The sequence below is a fragment of the Cyanistes caeruleus genome, chromosome 23 (assembly GCF_971803275.1).
Source record: "Cyanistes caeruleus chromosome 23, bCyaCae1.hap1.1, whole genome shotgun sequence".
Classification (NCBI taxonomy): Eukaryota; Metazoa; Chordata; class Aves; order Passeriformes; family Paridae; genus Cyanistes; species Cyanistes caeruleus.
The window spans coordinates 6,983,631-7,010,348 of record NC_141723.1 but is presented as its reverse complement, the minus strand read 5'-3'; the positions used below and the strand labels follow the sequence as shown (position 1 = coordinate 7,010,348).

The following is a 26,718-nucleotide window of genomic DNA, read 5'->3' as shown; positions in this document are numbered from 1 at the left end:
ACAGTCCTTGCAAGAGTAATGGTAGTGAAAGTGAACACTGCAACAGCAGAAACAGGGATGCAGAGGTGGGTGAAAATATAAATTGCCAGGTCCAGTACACTAACAGATGCAAGGGTACTGCCCCTCTGCACACCTAAGTCCAGCTAGTAGAAAGGCTTGGAACGTATTACCAGAAGCCTGTGTCCAGCGGCACCGATCCACACAGAAAACACACAGCCCTCAATGAATGGTATGAGTGGCCGAATCCTCTTCCTCCTCTCCAGCTGATCAGTTTGTAAGTCTACTAGTACAGTATATCCATAAACACATACAGTATGAAGCCATTCAGTACCTGGCCTTGAACAGTCTGTCCAGTAAATAGCTGCTGTATTTTCTGGCACCAGGGCATATGAACAGAGAAATTAAGCTCTCTGCTAGCTGATCTAGCGATATGGCTTTCCAAGAGGTACCTCTCAGGCAGCCACCCCATTTTCCCCAGTAAGCTGGCTTAGCCCTCCCTCCAGTAAGCATCCTGCTGACTGACCTCTCCCATTTCTGGTCCTGGGCTCCAAATTCCATTATCCTACCTGCTCTCTGGTCTGGCTCATTCGCTAGGGATCACACACACTTGCATGCCACCTAGCCCTGGCCCCTCCCTGCATGTGCTGAAGTCTTCCCATTTGCTGGAACCACTAGCTGTGTCCCAGTGCCAGTTGCTGGCACTTAGACCTCCAGAGGGACATAGGGTAGACGGTCAGCTCACTCTGGGGCAAAAAAAAACACGTTGGGTTAAGTAAGCCAGCAGAGACTGTATTCTCACAGATCAGCAACATTTTAAAACGTTACCACTTTCTCAGCTTTTTTTTTTTTTTCTTCAATGTTCCCATGTTTTTTCCCTCTATGCCACTTTGACTGCTCCCTCTCCTTTGGTGCTTCTCTTATTATACCCACGTTATAAGCCCATAATATGTATCACACATTCCCACAATTCCCTAAAAAGTATCTCATGGTAGGTTTTTTCACATCACTAAATGCTCTTCCCCCCATATGCCACTCTAAGGCAAATGCCCCTACAGACAGGGATACCTGTAAGTCTGTAGGTATACTAGGAACCGCTCTTCTCTACACGGAAGCTAGGCCCCGACAACGGGCCGGGCCCAGGGGCTGACTCCACCCCTCAGAAAGCGCCGCGCGCGCCCGGAGAGGCGGCGGGAAGTGCTGCGCGAGGTCGGTAACTCCCTCCCAGCGGGCGGGTCGGCATCGCGTACTCGCGGCTTCGCTCGCTGATTGGCCGGACCCCGTGGCCAACGCATTCAGAGCGAGCGCGTCGGTATCACACAAGCGACCACTCAGCAAAAAGCTTCTTCCGGTAGACGCACCAATAGCGAGGGGCGGTGGTGCCGTCCAATAAGCTGGACGCTACTTGGCGGGAAGTTATAAAAAATTCCAGGCGCGGCACCTCCGGTCCCAGCGCTTCAGCAGCAGAAAGGCACGCTATAGAGTCGGCAGGGGGAAGAGCAGCAGTAAGGCCCGCGCTAAGGCCAAGTCTCACTCGTCCCGGGCTGGGCTGCAGTTCCCGGCAGGGCGCGTTTACCGGCTGCTGAGGCGCGGGCACTACTCGGAGCGGGTGGGGACCACTTCGCTCGTACATCTGGCGGCCGTGCTCGAGTAGCTGACCGCTGAGATCCTGGAGCTCGCAGGCAACGCGGCACGTAAACAAGGAGCTGCGAATCAATCCCCGTCACATACAGCTAGCGGTGCGCAATGAAGAGGAGCTCAACAAGCTGCTGGGCAGCGTTACCACCGCGAAGGGCGGCGTCCTTGCCCACCGCGTTCTGCTGCACAGGAAGGCCAGGAAGACGGGCAACGGAGAGCAGTCACAGGAGTACAAGGCCGGCCGGCCGGCCCGCCCTCCCAACACGACACAAAGGCCCTTTTCGGACTCCACTGCCCATCGGGAGAGCTGCGATCCGCGGAGGAGGCAGGAGGAGGGAAGAGAACGAAAGGAGCCGTGGCCGGCCTTGGCTGCGGGGGGCTGGACAGGAACCGGCCCGGGGCCAGCGAAACACCAAGTGCGAGAGCTGCTCCGTAAAGGCCCGTTAATTTAACTCTTACTTGCCTGTGGTACATTCAGTGGACGTTGCCTAGGAAATAAACCTGTTTTATTTGCAAAACAAGACGGTGTCGTTTCAGCGTTTCTACAAGCCCTGCTGAGAGGATGCTGACTTAGTAGCAAGTGCAGGAAGCCAGAGTAACTGAAATTTCGGCTTCTGCTTCAGCTCCCCCTTCACTGGCTAGTCTACCTAACTGGCTCTCATGACCTTTGTGGACAAACACACAAGGGAAACCAAAATGGCTGTCCATTCCCTCGTTTAATATTAGCCAATTGGCAAATCTTCATCTACCTGATAACGGCAAACTTAATTGACCTTCACTAAGACCAAGGGTGAATGTAGCCTCTCTGCTACTTTACTATAAGGAACATACTAGCAGAAACCTAATGGGAGCCTTCAGTGATTCAGTGAATGAAATGCCCCAAATAATGACTACATTAAGCACCCAGCACAGTATAACATTTTAGTACCAGCACAGTTGAGTCTCCCATTATAACCTAAAAAGCACTTTGCTCCTAAATGGAATTGAACACTTAAAAGCTTTTATTTTGTTTTTAATTTTTTAATTTTTTCTCTTAGCTTCCTAGCTACAAAAATTGTTGACACTACTTCAAAGAGACACTTAAGAATTTAGAGAAATTTGGAGAGGGGTGAAAATTCCGAAGAGCAGAAACTATTCAAGTTAGTTAACTTCATATTTCAGGTTTTTTGCACCCAAACATCAGGTAAGACTGGTTTGAATGTTAAAATAAATCCCTCCAGAGGATCATGACATAGCTGCAAAGACTTGTAGCTAGAGCTGCAGCACTCCTGCTGGCCGCACCCCAGGTTCAGCGGGCATCGTTGAGCTGCCTTGCCACGCTTAAGATATGCTTTGCTCCCTTGCTCAGAAGTAAACTAGCTAGTTCAACACCTAGGTTCTCTGCAGCTTCCTGAGCCTGACCAGGAACATTCTTGGCCGTGATGCCAACATGCTGCACATCATCATTCGGTCCATCTTCATTCTGCAAATATAAACACCTCAAAGTAAGGCAGCAGGAAAACAGTGGGCAAAGAATTAAGACATCCATGAAACAGAGTCTGAGAAGCCTCAAGAACAGTGAGCTGTTACAGCTTACAAGAAACCAGACCAAATATAATCTCTTTCTAAAGGCCTAGTTTTTGTCATTTAGCTTCAGGCTTGAATTTGGAAGCCACCATGGTTCACGTACCTGATGGGGATAACTAACACCGGTCTGCATGGTCTCCTTCAGGCTATCAGATCCATCCAAGCTGTAGACTGCGCCTGTCAAATACAGCTTGGAAAAATATATAGAATGGATTAATACCACATTAACAAATAAACAAGCAGCCAACTACCCCTTCTTTAAAAAAACCCACCCAATATACAAAGCAAAGTCTGGAGGGGAAGGCTTTTGTCCTGCAGTGGGGTCAGCATGAATAGTGGTACAATGAAAGTATAGGAAAAGTAGACCCTGTTAGGGAAGATGTGACTTCTCGAGGAAAAAGCTCAAGCTTTTCCTAGATTCCCACCTTAATCACACTCCATTGTCTAAAAACAGGTTTGGTAGGGTCAGAAGCAATACTTTCAGATCTCAGGACAACATGAAATAAGCAGGGGTGGAGCGGGGAATCTGGTATATATTATAATGGAATTTTCTGAAAGACAGCTTCAGTAGCCAGACCCATTCTTGTACTCCTGCTTTGGACACAAACACAGAAGGGTCAAGTCAGGAGACTATCTGCCCTAACTGGCTATAAAAAAAGCTGCAGAAATTAACTTCAGGAAATGATATGGAAACATGCACACACTTGGAATAGGTTTTCAGAAACAATCCATGAAAAATACGTAGTACTCCTCACCTGGCCATCCTTCAGCAGGGTGTTGACAGCAACAGGGACACTACATCCACCCTCCTAAAACACAAAGCAGCTGACACTGAGACTCCTAGCCAACACATTCAAAGCAGAGGCCTCTGAAAAGTTTAGGCTGCACATAAGCCTGCCCATCACTCTTCTGGCCCTTTTCGATTCAGAAGTACTCTCCTTTGCCGTTTTAGAGAAGTGTAACAGATTTCCCATACTATGGCATTAAGTCAACTAGCAGATCAGTATTTACTGCTGCAGGCAGAGCAAGGGTGCCAGACCTACCAAACGCTTCATGAAGGCTCTCTCAGCAATGCAGCACAACACAGTGTCTGCATCATGCAGGGCAGATACCATATTCAGTATCTCTTGGTCTTTGGCACGAACTTCTACTGCTAAGGCACCCTAGAAGAAGAAACACAACAGAATAGAATAATTCTTCAACTTTATGCATCTGCATGTGTACTCCCCATTGATCATGAAACAGAACTCAGAGGCTCAGACCTTTTTCACTAAGGGAGCAATGCTCACAGAAATGCAGGGTCATCCTACAGCAGCTGCTATAAACAGAAGATCAGGACTTATTCAGCCAAAGTTAAAGATCATGCTGCCACCTTAAACCATTCTAGAACTCTGCATGGTACTTGACAAATGCATGATCAAAATCACTTTTTCAGACTGAATGCTCTAGTTTAGCAAGTTTGATACTAGCACAGCAATCCTGCATAAGCTCAGCCATGCAGCCAGCATGGACTGGAGCAGTCTGCCCACCTCAAAACAGGAGCATTAAGAATGTGCTCCAAGGTGGTGTTTCAGATCCACCCTTCAGGAGTCAGGACACCATGCACAAAACAGTCACAGAACAAAGACAATGCAGTGGCTTTGCACAGTTATCCTGGTGCAGCGTAATACCAACCCTGCCAGAATGTGCCCCATATCTTCCGTGTTGCCCCACTGTAGCTGTGCATGGATTACCATTCTCATTTACTGTTTTTCTATTACCGATAGGAATCAGCCCCTAACACACAGGGTAGAAGAGCAGACTCCCACTCTTCTAACAAACTGCGCCTAAAACAGTCTAAGAGCCAACAAAAGAGATTGAAGTACTTTTTTGGTAACCAAGACATGAGAAGTCTTCAGCACAGTTAACTACTCAGATATATCACATTGCTGCTGGCTTTCAGTGCCCTTTAAACATGGCTTAAGGAACATAGTTTTGACATACCTGTCCAACAGCATACAGACAATCTTCAGGGCCTAGGAGCTGGAAGAAAGTGAAATCAACAGTTAACTCAAGTTGCACTGTTCACAATACAGGAAACAAGAACCATATTCCTGTCTACTACCAACTGATTTCATGTTAATCCAAAGAAATATCACCTGTCCCTTCCCACGCCTCAGTATTTCCACCACAAATGTGAGACAATGCACTTTCCATCAACTGGAGCGCAACACTTTGTGAATTAGCTAATCACTAAAATCTCAGCCTTGCACAGTGCTGCATTGCTAGACCAGAGTGCTGTGAAGTGCTAGGAGACAATCAGATTAAAAACTGTTACTGAACCATGGAAAGCTGAACAAGGAAAATTTCTGTATGAAGAAAAAAAGCAAGAAACCAAAAAAACCCAACCACTCCTTCCTGAGGTGCCTCAAATCAAAGCTAACATGGCAACCGAGTCAGGAGATTGCATGCTTTTCTTGGACAGGACAACCACAAGGTCTGAAAGGCAAACAGTTGATAGTTCAGATGAGAATGGTATTTTCTGCTTTGCTGCACCTCACCTGGCCAATGCGATTTTCCCAGCCCATTCTCTTCAGCCCAGCAGCAGCTAGGATGATGGCACTGAAGTCTTCTTTCTCATCTAGCTTCTTTAAACGGGTATTTAGGTTTCCTCTCTGTAGAAGTGATTAAGCAAGCACAGAACAGCAGGCAAAGAGTCCTACAACCACTTGAGTCTTTACAGACTGTACAGAATCCAACAGTTTCCAAATGAGAATGTCAGTACCATCCCAAAAGAAGTGTTAGATATGAACAATTGTTTCTTAAAATAGAATTTTGCCAAGTATTACGGAATATTAGTTCAAGTGCTGAGTCTACTAAGATATGCAGGCCACTGAAGTACACTATTAGCACCCAACTCCTTCTGTACTGCAGAAAGAACTCTGCTCCTAGGACTTAAGTAAAAATGCCTTTTCTCAGTAAGTCAGCCACCCACATCTAGCTGGACTAGTGGTCCAAACTGCATCCAGGCTTACTGGAAACCCAGCAACATTTGGTCACATGCCCATGAAAAGCACATGGGAGGCACCGTCACACAGTTTCTCAAATACTGCAAAACATACAATTCATCTGTATGCTGAATCCCCAGCAAGATCAAGGCTGGCTGCTTCTTCACAGCCTCATGAGAAAGCAGAGACAGAATGGCTACAGTGCTACCACCCCCTCAGAACAGGGTAGTGGAGAACAGCCTTTGAGAAAGCAGTTTGTTCTTCTAAGTCAGGTGGCACAAATCAGCCTCAAATCCAGATTTTACACAAAGTTGTACTTTCCTGTTTGCAGCTTTACCCAGCTTCCACAGCATGCCAGAAAAGGATACAATATCCCTGAATTCTAAATGAGGGAACTTCTTCTTGAGCTGAGCTGCTCTCCGAAGTGAACTGGTTCCAATCACACTGCAGGAAAAAATGTAATCATTGAAATCCAGAACACTCCTAACAATTACCTCCAGCCAGATATACGACAGAAGGTTCAAGGAAACAAATGGTAGCCTTTTCTTTTTTTGTTGTTGTTGTTGTCATTGAAATGAAGATCAAAAAACTTGTCAATGATTTGTATCTCCTTAGAAGAAACAGAACTACTCTGTGAAGTTTAGCATGAAATGTGTCTGAAGCAATCCCCAAAAAGCCAATTTAAAGGATATGCTTCTGACGAGCAGTCCCTAGCCACTGTCAAGGACTGATGAAACCTCATTGAAAGACAACATTTTTCGCAGAAAAAAAGTCTCCACTGCCCCAAAATAAACCAGACAAACACACAACTAAGTGATGAAGTGAATAAAATAGAGGAACTTCTTCAAAGACAGAAATGCAGTAAGCAGAGGACCTTTGAGTATAGAACTGGAAATCACAGAAAACTACAAGTCTGGGCATTTCCTTTCTTGAGATACATGCTGTTCACTTCTTTTCGTAGAATCATATAATACGCTGACTTGGAAGGGACTCATCAGGATCACTGAGTTCCAACTCCTAGCCCAGTGCAGGACAACCCAAGAATCCCACAATGTGCCTGAGAGCATTGTCCAAATATTCCTTGAGCTCTGTCAGGTTTGGTGCTGTGACCTTTTCCCTCAAGAGCCCGTTCCAGTGCTGAACCACTCTCTGAGTGATGAACCTTTTCCTGATAGCCAACCTAAACCTCCCCTGATTCAGCTTCATGCAATTTCCTTTGAGTCCTGTCACTGGTCATGAGACTGAAGAAATCAGTATGTGCCCTTCTGCTTCCTCCTTTTGGTAACCTGAAACCTAAACCAGATGCAATTTTCCTGCTATCCAAATGCACAGAAGCACAAGTCTTTGTGTCACGGCAAGTTTATTTCTTTCACTTTAACATATAAAAAAATATCTTTCTAATAGCTACCTTAATCTGAGCAATTTCACTCTTTCTCAGACAAAATATTCCAATAACCTCTATGGAAAGACGGGTCATTAAAAATGGAGAAACCAGAAGAAAGCGATGTCAAAAAAACAAGGAAGAAATCAGAATTGGCTGAGTGAGAACAGAAGCATAGTTAAGGACCATAAAAACCAAAATCCTGCACCAGACACCCTGTCTGCATTGTATGCATTCCCCAGCAGTAGGCAGAATATCAAGGAGCAGGAATTCACTTGAGTGATCATGGCAAGAAAGGTTCTAACTTGAGAAAGTACTCCCACTCAAAGGTGGCTTGAGAGATGAACCTCACTCAGCATGCAGCACTCCTGTGAGTCAGTGTTACTCTTTCCAGCAAGTGGGTCCAGGTTAAGGTCTGTGGAATGCTCACAAAAGGCACTGTAAAACCACTACAGGATAAAGCAATGAGCTGACTGACCTGCCAATGGAAAATACCAATCAACTGACCCCTTCTGTTTTCACACGTGTCTTCCCCTTCTTCTCCTACTCACCTCTTTTCAGGAAGGAGGCTCAGTGTTTTTCCACAGTTTTTGGGATGAAAGACAACAGCATCAAGTGGGTTTTCCCTTCTGCAAAATAATGCAAGTGCAGAATGCCTGACATGTCATTTAAGGCAAGGCTGCTAAGCTCAACAGTTCTGCTATAATTTCCTGCAAGAACTGCCTCTGGCTCCAAAATACTCCATCATCACTGTACAAGCAAGAATTTTCAGTACATGTGCTAGCTATGGAACACTAGGGCAGCCCTAGTGTTCCACTAGAGCTTCCAAACGTTTTGGAGATTGACTCAAAAAGGAAACTTTTGAACACCGAAAAGGACCTATGCCGGCTCTTTTACCGACACTATAAAGTGCAATACCCCCAGAGAATCAAGCCTCGTGTCTACACTTACTTGCAGACAGCACCAATCGTAAAGCCAGGAGGAAGAGAAGTTGGCAGGTCCTTCAGGGAGTGAACCACAAGGTCAACTCTAAAAATTAGAGGATAGTAATATCAGAGAAAATATGGTGGAGCTCATGTGGCAGCCTACCAGAGGCCTACAGGTCCCCTACAGAAAAGTTTGAACCCACTTTGGGAATTAATTTGGAGAAGGGAGAAGAATTTCAGGCTTCCATAGCCAGGATTACTATACAGTTCTTGTGTCACTCCTAAAAAAGCTACTTCACATTTGTCTCTTTTCCACTTACCCAGCAACAAGACACTTAACAATCAATCAGATTGAATGAGGGGAAGATGCTGGAGATATTCACACAGAGAGACTCGCTGCACAAAAATGCATCAGTACGTAGGTTGGTATTATGCTTGAAACTTTAAGTAACAGCGAGCCAAACTACAGGCTACCTGCTTTGTGAAACAGAAAATTGTATACTAATTACATAATTGTAAACTCTTTGGTCTCTGTATTTTTTCACCAACTTGACTGAAAATGCAGTATGATGTAACTATGTGTCAGAGATACAGAAGAATATCTTTTTTTCAAAACACACTTTAACTAAGGCACCACTGAAACCCTCCTCTGAACATGGAAAAGAAAGAGATAAATCCCCCAGCACCTCAAACCCACAAAACCAGCACTAATCTCTTTCTGTTCAGGCACCTGAAGCAATGTTTTTTGTAGAGAGAAGTTGCACAGAGGACAGCACAATTTGCCCATTGCGTCTGCACATTTAGCTTGCATAAGTTAATATATGTTAACGGGGAGCAAACATAAACAGGCTATGTTTATGTTAACATAAATCTGTTTCACAATACATTACCACCAACAAGCAAAGCATTTCTTAAAAAATATATTCATAAACAGGAATCATACGAGATCACATCCTCCATCCTCCCAGAGTATTACAGCATGTAATACACAAATAACAGAATAAAACTTAACTGGGGCAGACCAAGTGATAGAACTTGTGATAGAACAACTCCAAAATGCATGGCCTAAGCCCAGGGTAGAGGGGAAAAAGGGGGTAAAAAAAGACAGCGACTTATTAAAGGACTACTTTTTTTTAGCCCAAGACTGAAGAAAAGTAGATCACCTATTCAGCAAGCCAAATATGTCCAAAGAGCATCACATGCCAAGGAGAAAGACAAAACAGTAAGCTCTTACTCATTTCTTTCAAGTGCACTTTCCAACTCTTTGGTGAAGAGGCTCTTCTCTCCAATCTACACATAAATGGAACAACATGAATTACAAAAGAAGTATCAGCCAATATAACAAATACAATCAGCTCTTGAATAAAGAAAGAACAGACCCTTTACCTTGGAAAGTGCTGTATCCAAGATCTTGTCCCCAGTTGTTGACATGGCCACTGCTCAGAGACAGTACAGGTAAAATGTGAGGCTTGACAAAAGCACTGGGCTTAGGCTGAAAGTACCTATGCAAAATGCCATGAGCAGTCACACACTACGGTCTGAACACAGACTCAAGCTCAATACAAGAGCAGCTCACTTCTAGAAATACACTGCACTCAAGACAAATGAAATTGAGACTTCTTTCACTGCCCTTAAAAACAAAAGCAAGGGGAAAGAGGGCAGGTTTGGGGAAGAGCTGACCCAATGGAAACTGCTGCAGTCTCTCTGGAGTGCCAGTGAACATGTATAAAGCAGTTCCCTTTGGTGCAAGGCTGAGCTCCATTATTCCTTTTGAAAGCCTTGAGCCCCAGACCAGAAAATGCCCCTAATGCTCAGAGGGGTGAAGCCAGGACAATACCAGATTTGCAAATGAAGCAACACAACACCATATCCATCACATACTCAGCACTTAAACCATCAAGAGCTTATGAAATCCATCTACCTCCCCTAGAAGAAACCAACAGCAGCAGTTACTCAGCCACACAACTGAACTGAATTCAGACAGAACTTTCAGATAAACTTAGACAGACCTCCTCCTCCTGACTCTACACACACATCTTGCACACAAAGATAACCCACTGGCTCCTGCTGCCATCTACCCCAGGGAAACACCCAAAAAAATCCTTACCAGTCTCAAAGTGGAAGTCAGGGTATAGCTCACGAAGCATCATAACTACGCTATCGGTCTGAATCCGGGCCAGCTACAAGGAAGCAGAAAACAAAGTCCTAAAGAAAGAGCATGTTGTCCATACAGTAACTAAGGAGGCCCTGCCATTCTTCCACAACCAGGCATGCACGACCAGTACATTCTAAAATGTACTAAATCAAAAGCATTAGAAATAGGTTGCCTCAAGTGAAATCACTCATAGCTATGAACTCCTTGAACTTCTGTCATGACCAGAGCACTTCACTAAAGAGCTTCTTTTATTGACTGAAGTGCCACATGTCCCCACATCCAGCATTGATGTGATTCAACCACTGATGAAACACTGCAATAAATTTATCGAGTTAGGGAGAGTGACTACAACAGACCTACAGATCATGGTTCTAATGCTTTCACTTCCTAGTTTCACAAATGTGGAACACAACTGCTGAATGATGGCAGCTCATCAGCAGGTGGGCAGAAAAGTAAGCTAAACCATTATTCTGTGGCACAGTGTTGAAAGAACAAGTCATATGGAACACTGGGCTAGTTAAAGTTTAAGTTAAAGTTTTAAGTTAGGATTAAAGCCTCCTGCCTTCTCTAAGAGTATGAATTTTACCAATACTGCAAGCTTTGGGAGAAGCCAGTAAAATTGCACTGAGCTGACAGAAAAACCCAGAGTTAGTGTCAAATACAAGTTACTTATCCTCTATAAGAACAAAGATCTAGTTAGGGGTTCTACAAACACACATACCTAAGTAACAGCTTACATCACTGCATACAGCAAGAAACAAATCTCAAAGCAGTAAACTGCAAGAAAAACATTCTGTTGTGTAAGAAAACCAGAAGCAAGTAAAAGACAATCACTAGTATATCATCTTTCTGCACATGCAAGGGGCAGTAGACTCAAGACAACTACAGACGAGTTTCAGCTTTTCTCCCACCGAAGGGCTCAGGACCCTTTGGTAATTAACGTCATTCTCAGGCCTGCAGTTCTGTACAAATACAATGAATGTATGTGCCTCGCTTTGTAAAGCGCTCCAAAAGCCTCAGGTTATTACATGAGGTAGCATATACGCACATGGTTATCTCCCATGTCCTGGTGTCTACATAAAATGCCTTTGTGACAGCACAGAATTCTACCTAGAACGTGCTACGAAAAGGAGCGAGATTATCTGAGCGCAAAGGCCTGAGGGTCGCTTATCTCCCTTTGCGAGGCTGCTCCTCCCTACTGTAGTTCGCTGGCAAGAGATACCTCCTCTCTCTCTGGATATGTCCCTTCCCCGGCCTTTGAGCGGGCTGCAACCAACGGTCACTGGAGGGCTTTCCCTACAAGAGCTGCACAGACTTCGCAAGTTGCACAGTCCTAGCCAGACCCGGGAGAGACCCGAGCCGTCGTCCCCGGCCCCTGCACCGCCGCAGCGCTAACACAGCCCTGGCTTTCCAAACTTCTTTCCCGAGTTCCACGGAAGGAGTTGAAACGCGCGAACTCAGGAAGCTCAGGCCGTTCCTCAGCCCCGAGAAGCACGCAGACCGTGCGCTGCCCGGGACGAACCGGGTGCCCGAGCGGGAGCACCCCCCGTACCCCAGCCCTGCCGCTGCCTACCTGGCTCCGGCGGGTGCCCACGCGGATCGCTCTGCCATCCACGCCGTTCTCTCCCTGCAGCAGCAAAGAGTCGGCGCCCGCCCCATCAGGCCCCCCGCCAGACTCCGCTCGCCCCCGGCCCACCGCGGCCGCCCCCGGCTCTGCCATGACCACCGGCCCTCGGCGCCCCGCACCACCACGTGACCGGCGGCCTCCCCCCGCCACCCTGATCACGTGACCGGCGGCGCGCCCACACCAGCCGCAGCGGCGGAAAAGCCCTGCCCTCAGAGGCTCCGCCCCCCAAAGCCCCCGCCCCCTCAGAGGCCCCGACCGGCCGGTCCGGTCAATGAGGGCCGGGATGCGGCACTGCCCAGCCAGTCTGGTTTATTGAGGGCCAAGGGATGGAGCCAAATACAGGTGCCCGAGGACACAGCGGGGGACCCCGTACAACACGAGAGGGCGTGTGGACAGGGCCTGGGGTCAGGTACTACGCTTGGTGTGGATAAGCAGCTCCCGCTGCAGGCCAGCCTCGATCGTCGTAGCCGTCTTTCCCGAGGGTAAGTCCGTGATCAGAGTGAGCTTATTGAAGACACCACGACCAAAGTAGTCAGCAACGACTGAGAAGCCATCGTTTGAACACTTGAGCTGCCAGACACAAAGTGGCAGCATCAGCAAAAGCGTCCAGAGCTTCTTGCCTCCAGTGCCTTTCCTTTCTCCCCCTGCACTTACAAGCCTCTGGCTAAGGTGACAGGGCAGCCCATGTCAGTCCCTGTCTCTTAGCTCATTCTATGCAAGGGCTGGGTAGATTTTTCTGACACTGGCCATTCCAGCTCCTGTTTCAGCCCCAATTCTGGGCCACGCACCAAAGAGGTAATGAGCAACTGAATTAAACAGGAAAGGTGAGTGCCTCACCTGTTCTAGTTTCCCTGTGTGTCTAGTTTCCCAGCTAACGTCCCATTCTCACACTCACCACTGACTTCATCCTTGGGGAACACAAGGTAGATGCAACATTTTGGTGCTGTCTCCATCCCATTTCACACTATTCTTCTGCCCTTCTCCCTAATTAGTTCTATACAACCTGTTAACCAGTTGTCACACTGACCAATAGGTCTTGAGATCCATCTGGGGGTCAGGTGAGAATAGATTCTCTCTTTCACCTTCATAGAGCCAACAATGACTCTTCATGTCCTTTACACAATGTAGTCACCCTAGCGTCTAACGCCTCACTACCAAGTTAACATAACCTTGGTCACAAAATACTTTCAAGCCTTACCTGTGTCTCCCTCCATTTACAGGTCTGTAAATGAATCTAAACTCTATTTATTTCAACTTGGTACGATAGGCAATGTTACCTTACCTGATGCTGAAACTGGTCATGCAGATCTCTCTTCTGCTCCTGGGCTCGGATCATGTCCATTACTTTGCGATTTTCTGGCATGCAAGTAGGACATTCTGAATCACTCTCAGAGTAACTTTCAAAGCAGTGCTGGTGAAAGGAATGACCACACAGGAAGTGGACTGAAGGGAGCTCCAATGCACTGGTGCAAATGCTACACTTGGTCTTCTGGAAAATCTTGGGACTGAGTGACAAGATGGAGAAGCATGAGAAAGACAAACCACACTTTACCTTACTAAAAGAAAACAGCAGTTCTATCCTCGTATAGGACTAGACAAGATAGCACACAGTCCTGCACCTTGCTTTTAGCTCTTCGATTTCCAGACGGATCCTCGTAGTTTCTTCTCGGTATTTCTGAATTCTCAGCTCATCTTGCTCTATCTGGCGACTTTGCTTCTGCAGTTTGTTGACAAGATAATCCTTAATCACAGAGAGGGTGGCTGTGGAGTTATGAGCCAGCGTCTGCACAACTGAGAGCAACCGAGATGTTAGTTTAAACACAAGCACAAAAACTGCAGATATGCTTGTACTGCCAGGGCAGACTTCATTTCCTGGGACAGGCCACTTGCAGGCAAAGACAGTTGACATTCTCATTGAGTCGGAAGAGCTCACTTAAAGATTCTTTTCCAGTTTGACCTCTTCCAGAAATGGGTGACTGGGAGTATGTCTGGATAACTCAGACCAAAAGGGACAGATCCAGTAGTGGATTGGATTCTAGTTCTCCACCATGGCATAATAGGAGTTTCAGCATGCCCTGCACTGCCACACACTGATGGAAGAGAAATCCTGTATGAGACATCTCACTGATACTGCAGATCTTTTTCCCTAACTAGGGAGCTGTGATTGACATAGTTCCTGCCTATAGAGCAAATTATTACTTCAAATGGTAGGCTCCAATTTCATTGATTCTTCTCGTGTCTGATCTACAGAAAGAACTACAAACTAGTCTGGATTGGAGACTTTTGTGGTTTGTTTTTCTGGTTTTTGCTTGGACTGGGGTCTTATTGTGGGGGAGGCTGAATGTCACATGTCATTACCAAGTAGTGGAGGCATAAGATTCTTGTTCTCAATGTGTTTCAGCACTGCAGCAATATACTCTTTGCAGTTCTCCTCCTTCCGTGCAAAGTAGCCGAGAGCCTGCTCCCAGAGACAAGCCTCTTGGTCACCATACAACTCGCACACCTCGATCACCTTCTTGTACTGCTCATTCTGCATGTGGTAGTGCATGATCTGTTGGAAACTATGGGAGAAAGACACATCAGCTGCAACAATCCATCTCGCCCTTTGAGTTGTTACAGGGACCTCAGGTTTTTACCCAGCCATGCAATCTGCAGACTCACACAGAACTCAAAAACAAATCTTTTTTTCCCTCTATATAACTGCCTTGCTTCAACAATGAGGTATTTCTGCAGAGCAATCATCTACAGTTACCATCTTGAGACACTGAACAGGTCACTACCATTAATGGTACAGACATTTATGGCTCAGAAATGGCTGCAGTGGAGGCAAGAGGGGAAGGACAGGACTCTAAAAACAAGAGTAACACTTACAGTTTGCCCTGCTCATAGAGGTAGAGAACACCATCCTTGAAACTGTGCATCTGACATAAGACCAAGGCTTTATCAAAGACTGTTATGAACCTTCCACTCTTCAGGAGGGTGAGGGCTTCATTGTGCAACTTCTCCTTTATCTACAAAGGGGGAGAGGTCAAGAAGAGGAACACAGGCACACCCACATCCACACTATTTTGCACTAGGATCTGACAATTAGGAGGTCTTTCACAAAGGTCAGTTTTTGTACTTGTTCTTTAACCCTTTTAAGCAAACAGGACACAATTTTCTTTCCCAAACAGCCAAAATCCTCACAGATCTAGGCAAGAAAGTAAAGATACTTTTGTGTACAAGGCATCTGCTCAAAGAGTGTTTGTATTGTCTGGAATGTGTCCTTAAATGAGATACAAACAAAACAAGCTCAGCCATCCTGAAGGGAATATTTTCCCAGCTACTAGGCTGGTCTCCCCTTTGGGTGCTATTTGTCCAGCACAGCATATGTATTGTCTCATGTTGTCAATGCCCAGCTGGAAAGGGCATTGCAGGAATGCAAGTATGATTCACAGATAACAAATCTCTCCCTCAGAACAATGCTGGAGGAGCTCAAACCTGCTCATCTTGTTCATGTGCCCAGTTCTGCAATCGAAGTTCCAGTAAGGTGTCATAGACACCCTGTGGAGAGTCAGCCTGCACCTCAGTCATGTGCTCCAGAAAAGCTTTCAGTTCTCGGGAGTTGTTTGCAAAGACTGGGATGAACTCCTCTGAATTAGCCTGTAAAACAGTCAGAAAAAGACATGCACCCACAGCAGTCTAAGCCATACCAGTGCTTCCTTCCTGCCACGAGGAATGTTCATTTCCAGAGTCTCAGGCAGGGACAGATCCAGCAGAATACAAGATGCCAATGACATCAAGGATCAATCCTGAGCAATAGCTTTAAGAGGTCCCCTGCCTCTAGGGCTACCAGAATGGGGTTTCTCATAGAATCATTGAATAGTTTGGGTGGGAAGGGAACTTTAACGGTCATCTAGTTCAACACCCTGCAAAGAGCTGGGACATCTTCCATTCCATCAGGTTGCTCAGCTCCTCATCCAACCTGACTTAAATGTTTCCAGGGATGGGGCCATCTACCACTTCTCTGGGCAACCTGGTTCAGTATTTCAGCATCTTCATAATAAGTTCTTTCCTTCTATCTAGTCTAAATCTGCCCTCTTTTACTTTAAAACTATTTCCTCTTGCAGCATTACAACAGGCCCTGTAAAAAAGTTTGTCCTCATCTACCCTACAAAACTCTTTTTTAGTACTGAAAAACTGCAATGAGGTCTCCCTGAAGCCTTCCCTTATCCAGACTGGGCAACCCTAGCTCACTCAGCCTTTCTTCAGAGCAGGTATGTTCCATCCCTCTGATAATTTTTATAGCCCTCCTCTGGATCCACTCCAAAAGGTCTGTGTCTTTCCTGCACTAAGGGTTCCACAGCTAGACACAGTATTCCAGGTGGGGTCTCTTCTGAGCAGAGTTTGTTTAGGTATGATTCTCATAATACCTAAAACATCAGGCTGGCAACACAAGGCATGCAGAAGCACTTGCTGCAAAGTTATTAATGGAGAACAACAACTCTCAGTCTACACAAACCATACCTTTTTGCCTTCCAGCATCCCAGGGCCTTCATTGCCTCCTGAGGGACGGTAATCAGTACAAAGGATCTTCAGCAATTCAGTGGTCTCATTAGGGACATGGTGCATCAGGATTTTACCATATCGCTTCATGTTACTCTCTGCCTGTTCAAAGGGCAGTCTCCCAATGTAGTGCAAAGCCTCTTGGTAGTTCTGTGAAGACAGACAACAAAACAATCACAGGACATTGGCCTCTGCCCTCTACTTTGAGGTTAGGACAGAAAGCATTGAAGATACACTGTGAGTATGCCACAAATACCATTTGCTCTGAATTATCAACCTAATTCACTATTCCTGCTCATTTTCCTCCTCAGGGAGAAAGACTGTATATAGCCTGGGGGAAACATTTAGATGAATCCCCAACTAACCACCCTCCCTCCTCTTAAAGGGCACTGTAAAAAGCCAAAAGCAGAAAGGCAACACACCAGCAGCAACAAGTATTACTGCTGCTGCTCTCATACATGCAGCATGCTATCCTGAGCTAAGAGGTCAGTGAAAATGTATTCTCACTAAAGAGGAGGCTGAAGAATTGGTGGATATATATAACGTGCAGTTACGTCTCCTCACCTTGATGTCCTCTAATTGGATTTTGAGGTACCATTCATGATGTTCATGCTTCTCTGCCAGGTACACTGCATGGGAGTAGTAACCAGCTTGGCGAAGCACCTTGATAGCTGTTTCTACATCAAAGTGGACCTCACTCTCACTTGTCTCCAAGAACAAAAGCAGAGAGATGGTCCCTAAGAAAAATTCTAACAGTCCAGAAGCAGCAGTCATTTATGTAAGAGGAGAAAAACATGAGCAGGGACAATTTGGTACCTCTTATGCAAAGGAAATTCACCCATGAAGAAAGGAAGGAGTCTAACCACTTCTCATTTGCTCGCCAGCTGCACTGGCAGAAGCAAACACACTCCAGACCCAGATGGCAAACCAACCAAACTGACAATGTAAGCAAGAGCTTGGAAATAAAGGAGTAAAGACCAGGGTACTGAGTGATAAATTCATTCTTCTCTCTCTTAATAGTCGTACAGGAGGGAATTTACAATGTCACCACTACCCCTTTTTAATTACTATGATGACATAAAAATGTAGCACGATTCCACTTCCCCCCAATACCTTAATGAACTCTTCCAGTTTGGAGCTGTCTTTGAGTTTGGTATAGCAATTCAGCAGAAGCGTAGTGTGGTCTGCATTAGCCAGGGACTGCAGATGGAGCATCTGTAGATAAGCAGTGAGGTTGTGGATACGCTGAGCATCCAGGAATTTCCGAATAACGTAAGATGGTTCTAGCTTCCCTATAGTTCTGTGAGGGGAAGAGTCATGTTACAAGATATTGTATACTCATGAAGTCAAATAAATGGAGAAATTAACAACAGAACACAGAGAAGCCTTAACTTCAGCAGGCACTAACCCTCTTGGGACTGCTCAGCTATGCATCAGAAGCAACAACTAGTTACGGTGTAATACCACCCATCTACATCCACACTGATACAAAGGCCTTGATCAGGATGACCATGACAGCATAGAAAGAGTTAATCTTCCTTTAAAGGTGGCAGTGAGAAGACAGACCAGGCTCTGAGCACAACAAACTGGGAAGCCGAAAACAAAGAGTATCAAAAGCTACATTTTGCTTCATTTCAGTCACATAAAGTCAGCTTTAAATGCTTATGCTCTAGACATGCAGCAGTTTAGCCACAGTTACTGTGACAGTTAAAGCAAGTCAAGGTAAAAAGATATGCTGACTCTCACTAGATGTCAGGGACTCCAGAGCATCAGCTCCACAATGTAACACTTTGTGGCATTTTAAAAATTGAACATCAAGTTTTCAGTAAGCCCCTCTGAGTTCTAGTTTTAAAAAACCCAAGATGTTTTTAAACTGACATTGAACTGTTTGAGTATTTTCTAAGAAGACTGCCATACATGGTCCAATTCCATCACCTATCTTGCACAGAGTGATCCCTTCTTTATAATGATGTCACCAGGCCCCACTACATCCCAATAGGCCCACATTATTCATGTTAAAATATGATCAAAGAGAAGAACTTTATCCTAAGATGCACAGAGTGATTTTCAAGCAAATTGTTTAAAGACTTTTAGTCTCACTGATATCCTTCTCTGTACAGGCAGAATTTTCACCTCAAGTTTTGTGGTTGTTTATTTTTTCTTTTTTTGGTTGGTTTGGTTTCTTTGGTTGTTTTTTTGGTTGGTTGGTTTTGGTTTGTTTTTTTTCCCTGGGATGAGACAGAAATAAAGGCCTATGTTGCTCCCACGTATTCTACAACATCACAGTTCCATAGGACCCCCACCTACCGGATATACTGCTGGATGGCTCCATCATGGTTTCCTTTGTTATAGAGATGATCTCCATACTGCCGGAAAATCTCTGACAAACCATCGCTGTCCAAGTGGTGGCTCTTGGCCAGGTTAATGGCCATTTCAAATAAGTTCTTTCTGAACAGCATCTGTTAAATACATGGTAAGAACAGTATGAGAGAAATACCACCCCATGAAACAAGTTCAAACACAACTGGAAAACAAGTTTTCTTCTTAGTGCACACATGCGCTTGGGCCATTACATACCAACTGTCTTACAACACTGGTTATACTGAAAAGCTACTCGGTCACTAGTTATTAATTCACTTACCTGAATGGTTCAATTTTTTGGTCTGCAGGGCCAGTACAGTATTACAGACATAAGGCAGAGACTAATAAGAAAACAAATTTACATGCCTCGAGTTTGGTTTGTGTATCCTTCTCCTGTAGTACATGGATTTTCCCATCTCTGGTCAGTACATAGAGAGAACCCCACTCTGCCAAGACATCCACTATATCATCAAAGATGGAGCTGTATGCAATGAATTTGTTGCACAAATCATAGATATTCAGGACTTGTTTGTCTGAATTCTGTGCCTCATTCCCAGCAAATTCTGACCTGGATAGCAGAAGAAAGTTTTAGAAAACAAGAAGAACATAACTTGAGATCTTGATACCTGTTCGAACTAGGGATGTATAGAAAGCAAGACAAACAGAGTTCATTAAGGCAATTAAACTAAGCGGATCCAAAGGGGAACCACCATGTATTTATACACAAATTCCATCATCTTGGTACACTGAGAAATTCATAGGCCTGGGAAAAAAATCCCACTCACTCAGCACACTTAATTGTGCTGTTCTCCAATGGAAGTTAATCAAAATATGGGTCTGGATGAACCTCAACAATGTCTGACAGAGTCACAATGTGCCCCCAAGAGCAAAGCTTCACGGGGAAAGCAAGAGAAAGAAGGAAAAAGAGAAAGTGAAAAAGCATGAAGCTGCATCAGCAAAAAGAACTCATCTGTTTCAAGGAGCCCTACTTTGGGGAAGTCTTTCGGTCCTTGGAGACAATGATGAGGTACCCGCGATACCAGTGAACAATCAGCTTTTGTCCCTCGAAGGCAAAGCAGGGGCCACGTTCATCTGGTTGATAAAGGTACACACATTCATTTCCTGCCACAATGAACTGGAGATCCTGTGAGGGGTCACTGAGAGATGAGCAGCGTAATCCACAACCGTGAGTGTCCAGCTCCAGGTGAGGATAGTCTTTCACTGAAAGCATATAAGACTACAGAGGAAACTCAAGGGTTTGGGGATCGCTCTGAACTAGACTCTGAAGTCAACTGAATTTGCAAGTCAGAGTCACGGTTTTTTCAACTACCTTCTCACCTGGATGTTCTCTGTGGTCACCACAAATAGATGTGTTGCTTTGCCAGACTGTCGAAAAGCAAGGCCAGTAACTGGATAACTGCCTTCATGTAGGATCTGGGTCTTACTATGCCGATCTCGAGTGATGTCTCCTTTAGTAAGTACAACACTCCCATCTGCAAAACCTGGTGAATGGACAGACTAAACTATTATACAACACACCTGAAATTTTATCCAGCGTAAGTTAGGGAAGCTCCAGTCAGCAACAACACCATGCTCACCAGCATGGTGTAAAGCAATGAGATTGCCACAGGTTCTAACGTCAAGTCAATCTCTGCCAAATTACCCCCCAACTGCTCCTGTTACAGTTCAGAGCTGTCACACAACTGCACATAGGATAGCACTGTTCAGCAAGGGTTAACTTGCTTTCCAGACACAAACTTCACATGCAGATTAATTCTGTTTTACTAGATTTTGTTTTACAAATGGACTTCCCATACTGCAACTGTAACTATAATTTCACGTCCTTTGCATATTCAAAACACACTACACACTGTAAAAAAAGACCAGAGGGAGATTTTTTTAAAGAAGAGTAACACACACAGTTTTCATAGCTTGCCAACAGTCCCATTCTTGTAAGTTGTTCCAGGGTTGAAGGCCACCATACATACAGGGAAAGCTTTTTGATTTCAGTGTAGGGACCGAGTCAGCTGAGAGCATGTGTAATCTCACAACATTACTGCTCTTATTCTGTCAGAAGAGTTAAGCAAGAAATACTACCAAGAAATGGTTAAATCCAAAAAGGGAGATTTACTTTTTTCTTTGAAAAAAGGTTCGTATAACGTGCTTGAAAAAAATGCCTCTCTAACATTAGATATCACAAAACTCACGTTTTTTTCCTGTACCAATTGAAACTAAACTTAGTACTAAGTTCAGTAAATACATAGCCTTACCAACTGGCAGGGAAAAGAAGACATCAACTAAAAATATGTGCTTCCGAGTATCAAAGTTATTAGTGTAAATTATACAGTCAGGTTAAATTTATACCTTTATCTCTTGAGCCCTTGGATAGCACGAGATACACAATATCTCTGTGAGAATAATGTAACAACTGAGTGAAAAGAAAGATCACCAGGACATTCTATGCTGATTTTTGCGTTATCTATTCATGTTCCTTACCTCTCCGTATGGACTGTAATATTGTTCAGCTTTACTTACCGATAGCCATGAAATTAAGATTCTCATGGACAGTTAGGCAGGATACAACGGTGGGCTTGTTACCCGGTATCGCTGGAAAAATTCGTGTGCAAAGAGGATTACCACCATCTCGTTTCTCCAGGTTCCAGACTTTCACCTACCAACAACAATGTGGCATAAGCAAAACGTGAGTAGTTAGAAGGCCAAGACCTGGCATCAAAATGTTATAGTACCGAAAATGAACAAGCTACTTAAGGTAAGAAAGGGCAACTAAGATCATCACAATAGTCTTTAAGAATAAAGTTCCATATTACAAATGCATTTTCCTCTCTTTGTTATTCAACTTACCAAAGGATTAATACCCTCTTCATCCTCACCAATAGAAACCAGGATACTGTGCTGCTTCAGCTGGTACAGATGTGTCACCCTTAGCTTGTAAGCTTGGAAACTGCTGAGTTGAAGGGAGCGAGGCAAAAACCAAATCTGACCTTCCATATTTAGATCACAGTTAAGGCACATAAAGGGAAAAAAAAAAAAATTCCCACACCTCCAATCATACAAGGATCTGCACGCCTTTTGCTGATTCCTGGTATAGCTACAGCAACCACCTCTGCGGAGCAACCCCTGAACACCAACATATCTAGCGTCGGTTTGGGTTTGTTTTTTTTTTTTTAACAAAGCACAGCCGAGAGCGGAAAGCTGCCGCACTCCCAAGGCCGGAGTACCCTCCGGCGCGCGCTAGACATCGCCCAGGACTCGCCTACCACGCAGCCTCGGCTCGGCCGAGCTCCGCGCAGGCCACAGCGCCCGGCCCCGCACAGGATATCTCCGAACACGAGGCTTCCCCGGCCCGAGTCGCAGACTGCGATGCCCGGGGGCAGCGCGAAGGGCTTCGCACTGGCCCCATCCGGCCCCGGCGGCTCCCTCACCGTCTCCCTGTCAAAGAAGACGAACCGGCGCCACTGCAGGTAGGCAGCCATGTTGAGGCTAGCCCCGCGCGCCCGCCCCTCACGTGACCTGAGTCTCCGCCCCTCAGGTAACGCGGCGGGGCGTGCCGGGCGGGGTAGCTGCAATGCCAAGAAATTTTACTTCAAAGATTGAATTTTAAACGTCCATATTGAAAAAATATCCCAAAGCCTGCTAGAAATTTAAAACTCAGAACAATCTTAAATGAGTCATTTTACAGTAACGAATATACAATGTTTTTAATCTGCCTCTCTCCAACAAGGCCTTAATAGTATATACAAAAAGGCTTGGTATTTAAATGTGGCTAAGAATTAATGAATTTGCTGTAAGCTCAGCAGGACATGACTAATTATTTATGTGTTATTAGTGACAGATTGAGCTTTTTAGCTTAACAAAGAAGAGCAATAGTAAATACATTAAAAATAAAGCCATACCTTTGGATACACGTTTAAGTCGGTTTCAATGCAACCTCAGCAAACCAGAATGCATTCAGCGTTTATGTACTTATGCAGTACTTCATTTCATTGCAACTGTACACTTCTACTGCTCCAGTGCCTCAGGCACTGCTCAAAGTGGGACCTTGTTGTTTACGATCTAAAGTATTTAGTTACCACTATGGTAAATTCTGTATGAATGTTCTGTTAAATTGTTTACCTTAAGCTATCAATTAAGTGCTGTTAGGTTTGCTGTTAAACCTTTATGCATAAACCACTGGTCAAGTCCAGGGCACAGCTGAGCAAGGACAGTCTACTCTGAACCTTGTGACTCAACTTACCCATTCCTATCCTTACTTTTTTTCCCTGAGCCTCCATGTAGATAATTTTGGGTTGATTTTAGGGTTGGATTGAGTGTAGTCTGCCTTTACTGTGTGCTTTAACCATCTGGGCCACAGCAGTGAACCTTGCCACCGAACTTCACCCTGCTTTCACTTTTTCATTAAGCCTGCTTTTGCCAACTGCTTTGCTAGTGACTTTTAAAAGCATCTTGCCAGCAAGGCAGAGCTCAGGATGAGTCTTGCTGAAAGACATGAGGACACAGCCCCAGCAGGATCTGCAGCGCTCCTCTGGCCCCTTGCAGAAACTCTCATTGTCGAAGTCGAGGCTAACTTGGCAGTGCAACCAGATGCCACACTCTAGTCTAGTGGAGACAAGACTGTGGAGCATTCAACCCTGGAAAAACAGCTACCATATGGAGGGTCTGTGCAGAAAAAGGATGCCTCTCATGGACATAGGAGAGTACTTTTCCATTTGTCATGTGCCTCCTTTTCTTGAGGCTTCTCTTCAAAGGTTGTTGCATCCAATGCAATCCATGAGTCTCTGTAAGGACACCAGCATGCTTTTTACTCAGCACAGTTAGAAGGAAAAAAAACAGAACAAATGGGAGTTCCAGGGAGCTTTTATTGAGTTTCATTAACAAAATCAGGATTTTTCCATTCATCTTTTTTTGCACTCACAACTCATGAAGCTCTTCACAAGTCAGTGCTGCAACACATACAAAGCCAGAGAAAACACATTCTCAACAAAATCTTAGCTCCACTGGAGAGTTTGCCAATTGCCAATTTAACAGAAAGCCAATTTTCCCCTCCCTCCCTTGACTGTTTTGAATGACTAGAGCATATCGTTTGCTGGTTAACAGTTAGAACATCAACCCCTTGTCTAGGGTCTACTGGATTATGACACTCCACTTGAATTGCAAATAATTTCTTTTCTTGAAATAAAAGTTCCAGTTTTGTTCAATAAGGGGAACAGTGACTATTTTCTTCTCCTGACACCCCTTCCCCAAAATTACTGGTTAAAATACAGCAAGGCTGTATCTTAATAAACACATCCCTGTCCCCCCTCCCCCCACCCCTTACTCCTCCCTAACTTGTCTACAGCAGAATTTAATAATGCTTCCACACAGAGGCATTTTAGCAACACAATGATGAACTGAGCAAAGCCTACAGGATAATCTGCCAAAGCCTTCTTGTGAAGTTCAGATGCATGCTCTTTGGTCCAGAGACCTAGTTGATTACAAAGATAAACTGTGATTCAAAAAAGATGGATCAGAAGATCACAGCAAGCAGAAAACTCCCTGCAGGGACTACAGTTGCCCAACCTTTACCAGGGCAGCTGTACTGCTGAAGTCTCCGTGAACAAAATTCACTTTGCTCTCAGGAAGACCAGCAGCCCCAGCAGCACTACAAAGTTCAGCATCAGGGCAAGAACCACCACAACAGCAGCTGAAGAGATGTGGCATGACAGCTCTGTTACCTCTTACAGAAACTAGAGGCAAGACAGCCATCTGCTCAGGCTTGTGTCCCATCAGTCATTTGTAAAGAAAATAGTCTTTGAAGCATTTTTAAATCCTTGGAGCAGACACCCCCCCACCCCCCCATCCAAAATAAAAATAAACAGAATATCAGAATGAGATGATTTGATACCACCATATACACAACATGAATTCATGTTGAGCTTCCCTGTTCTTACCCACAAAAACAGTCAGAGGGCAAGGAAAGATGCTCCCATCTCATTCTGGAAACTGAAACATGTATTTGAGACCAACCCACCCCCCTCCCTTTGGAAAAAGGCCTCCAGCCATTGCAGTGCCCACCTGACTGGACACCTGAGTGGACACCCAGACTGGTCTACACATTCTCTCAAGTGGCTGAAAATTACATGACCTCCTTCACAGCCACCTCACCCAGCCGTGAAGCTCCATTTCAGAGACTTACAGAGTGACATTTTCAGACTTCCAACAAAACAGAAATGCAGAACACATCAGGTTCTCATTCTCATCAACTTTGTCAGAGGACGTATTTGACCTAGGGCTCACCACTGAATGCTCTGACTAATCCATCTGTAAAGGCTGGGGACCAGCAAAAACTGGAGCTCACAAGAAATCTCATGAAGCCAAGATTTATATACACTCCTTACTCTTGGGTACGCAACAAAACAACCAAGAAAACCCCAAACCAAAATAATAAAAAACAAACAAAAGTCCCAAACAAACAAAAAACAAAAACCAACCCACACACATACACACAAAAAAAGAAAAAACAAAAAACAAAACTAGGATTATCCTAGTCTTCTGGAGCATCTTTCCATTAGCAAGATCACATCTGTTTGAGATAGCCTACTAGCACCAAAAATAGGCTGCTTCCTTCTTGACAAGAAGCCACCTAAAAATGGTGCCCCCCGATAGTTTAGGTAAGTGCCAGTCCTCAATGAGAGGCCAATTTTAAAGTAATACTTTTGAAAGTTCTGTGCTTCAAGAGGGACCATCAATGCATGGCACCAGGCTAACCTACCACAAATCCAAGCAGAGCACACACACCTGACTTGACATTGCAATCCTGTTCTTGTTATATGTGCATGCCCTGGTGAGATACAAAATTTATTTACATTTTCATGTCTTTGTTGCATTAAAATGATCCCTCTTCTGTCTGGAAAATCATAAGCTGGCTGCAGTACAGGAGCAAGATTTTACTTTTGGTCGAAGTTACCACCCATAAGCTCCCACTCCCACCCCACCCCCAAAAAGCACCCCAAAATTGTTTACATTTAGTACCTGCCAGTCAGATGTAAGCTATGTGGCTCACAGAGACCAAGCTCTTGAGTTTGTACTCTAGTGCAGCATTTGCTACAATTATGGAGTCACTGCTGACAAAAAGAAGAAAAACATCCCAAACACAAAAACCTTTCAATCTTGTAAAATTTTTGTCAGGAGGCACCTGGGTTCTATTTATGATCATCAAGGAAAGGGATGGCTAGTCCATCTTGTGATTCCAAACTATTTTACTCCAATTCAAAAAAAGGGTAAAAATGGGGAGAAATTAAGACAATTAAATCCTGCCTCAAAGGAAAGCAAGCGTGGTGTGAGAGTGCAGCATCTGTATATGCAATGAATGACTGAGCAAAAGGGATTGTATTCACCCAGGTGCCTCCTGACAGTGGTGGTTAACAGGCTAAAAGGGATTTTTAAAAGGGTAATTTTTTGATTTGTCTCACTCCTTTTGCCTGTAGATCAGGCCAAACATCAAGCATGTTGGGAGGGGCACAATTTAAAGCAACACT

General features: G+C 44.8%; 4 protein-coding genes across 7 annotated transcripts in view; 1 reads left to right on the top strand and 3 right to left on the bottom strand.

Moving 5' to 3' along the window:
* The window catches only part of C2CD2L (C2CD2 like), a 44,867-nt gene extending 43,668 nt beyond the window's left edge, over window positions 1-1,199 (bottom strand). For both annotated transcript variants that reach the window (XM_086861227.1, XM_086861230.1), the window contains exon 1: window positions 1,066-1,199. The gene's annotated coding sequence lies outside the window, so the exon portion shown is untranslated. The remainder of the gene's footprint in view (window positions 1-1,065) is intronic.
* Window positions 431-2,087, top strand: H2AX (H2A.X variant histone). The gene is given in 4 exon segments (XM_086860981.1): window positions 431-445; window positions 1,113-1,206; window positions 1,392-1,692; window positions 1,694-2,087. Coding segments are annotated over 4 exon segments (804 nt in total).
* A 547-nt stretch (window positions 2,088-2,634) lies between these two features.
* HMBS (hydroxymethylbilane synthase) lies at window positions 2,635-12,403 on the bottom strand. Of its 3 annotated transcripts, none has more exons than XM_023917981.2 (13): window positions 12,224-12,403; window positions 10,603-10,675; window positions 9,882-9,931; window positions 9,730-9,785; window positions 8,521-8,598; window positions 8,121-8,198; window positions 6,557-6,632; window positions 5,742-5,855; window positions 5,185-5,223; window positions 4,245-4,364; window positions 3,957-4,010; window positions 3,305-3,391; window positions 2,635-3,097 (listed from the first exon to the last, which is right to left on the bottom strand). In XM_023917981.2, exons 1-13 carry the CDS (start codon window positions 12,368-12,370, stop codon window positions 2,924-2,926), a joined length of 1,146 nt encoding a protein of 381 aa, XP_023773749.2. In that variant the 5' UTR covers window positions 12,371-12,403; the 3' UTR covers window positions 2,635-2,923. The 3 variants fall into 3 exon arrangements, with proteins under 3 accessions (XP_023773749.2, XP_086717368.1, XP_086717369.1); XM_086861242.1 differs by lacking the exon at window positions 12,224-12,403 and adding an exon at window positions 11,372-11,684; XM_086861243.1 differs by lacking the exon at window positions 12,224-12,403 and having other exon boundaries at window positions 9,882-9,997.
* A 166-nt stretch (window positions 12,404-12,569) lies between these two features.
* On the bottom strand, window positions 12,570-22,692 carry VPS11 (VPS11 core subunit of CORVET and HOPS complexes). Its single transcript, XM_023941308.2, has 16 exons — window positions 22,524-22,692; window positions 22,046-22,194; window positions 21,719-21,854; window positions 20,522-20,685; window positions 20,173-20,420; window positions 19,550-19,751; window positions 19,130-19,281; window positions 17,936-18,122; window positions 17,387-17,530; window positions 16,784-16,972; window positions 15,758-15,919; window positions 15,149-15,288; window positions 14,636-14,838; window positions 13,897-14,068; window positions 13,560-13,782; window positions 12,570-12,847 (listed from the first exon to the last, which is right to left on the bottom strand). The coding sequence occupies exons 1-16, from the start codon at window positions 22,675-22,677 to the stop codon at window positions 12,683-12,685; spliced, it is 2,790 nt and encodes a 929-aa protein (XP_023797076.2). The 5' UTR covers window positions 22,678-22,692; the 3' UTR covers window positions 12,570-12,682.
* Between the last annotated feature and the right edge of the window lie 4,026 nt (window positions 22,693-26,718).

Excerpts from the sequence above, each read along its gene's own strand:
- HMBS (XM_023917981.2), bottom strand. The coding sequence starts at position 12,370 with ATGGCAGAGCCGGGGGCGGCCGCGGTGGGCCGGGGGCGAGCGGAGTCT. Across the intron at positions 4,365-5,184 it reads GTCTGTATGCTGTTGGACAG|GGTGCCTTAGCAGTAGAAGT; the intron begins GTATGTCAAAAC and ends TTCTTCTTCTAG. Across the intron at positions 3,098-3,304 it reads GTGTTAGTTATCCCCATCAG|AATGAAGATGGACCGAATGA; the intron begins GTACGTGAACCA and ends TTATATTTGCAG.
- VPS11 (XM_023941308.2), bottom strand. The coding sequence starts at position 22,677 with ATGGCTGCCTACCTGCAGTGGCGCCGGTTCGTCTTCTTTGACAGGGAG. Across the intron at positions 20,686-21,718 it reads TCTTAATTTCATGGCTATCG|GTTTTGCAGATGGGAGTGTT; the intron begins GTAAGTAAAGCT and ends TCCATTCACCAG. Across the intron at positions 15,920-16,783 it reads GGATGCTGGAAGGCAAAAAG|GCTAATTCAGAGGAGTTCAT; the intron begins GTATGGTTTGTG and ends ACTGTTTTACAG.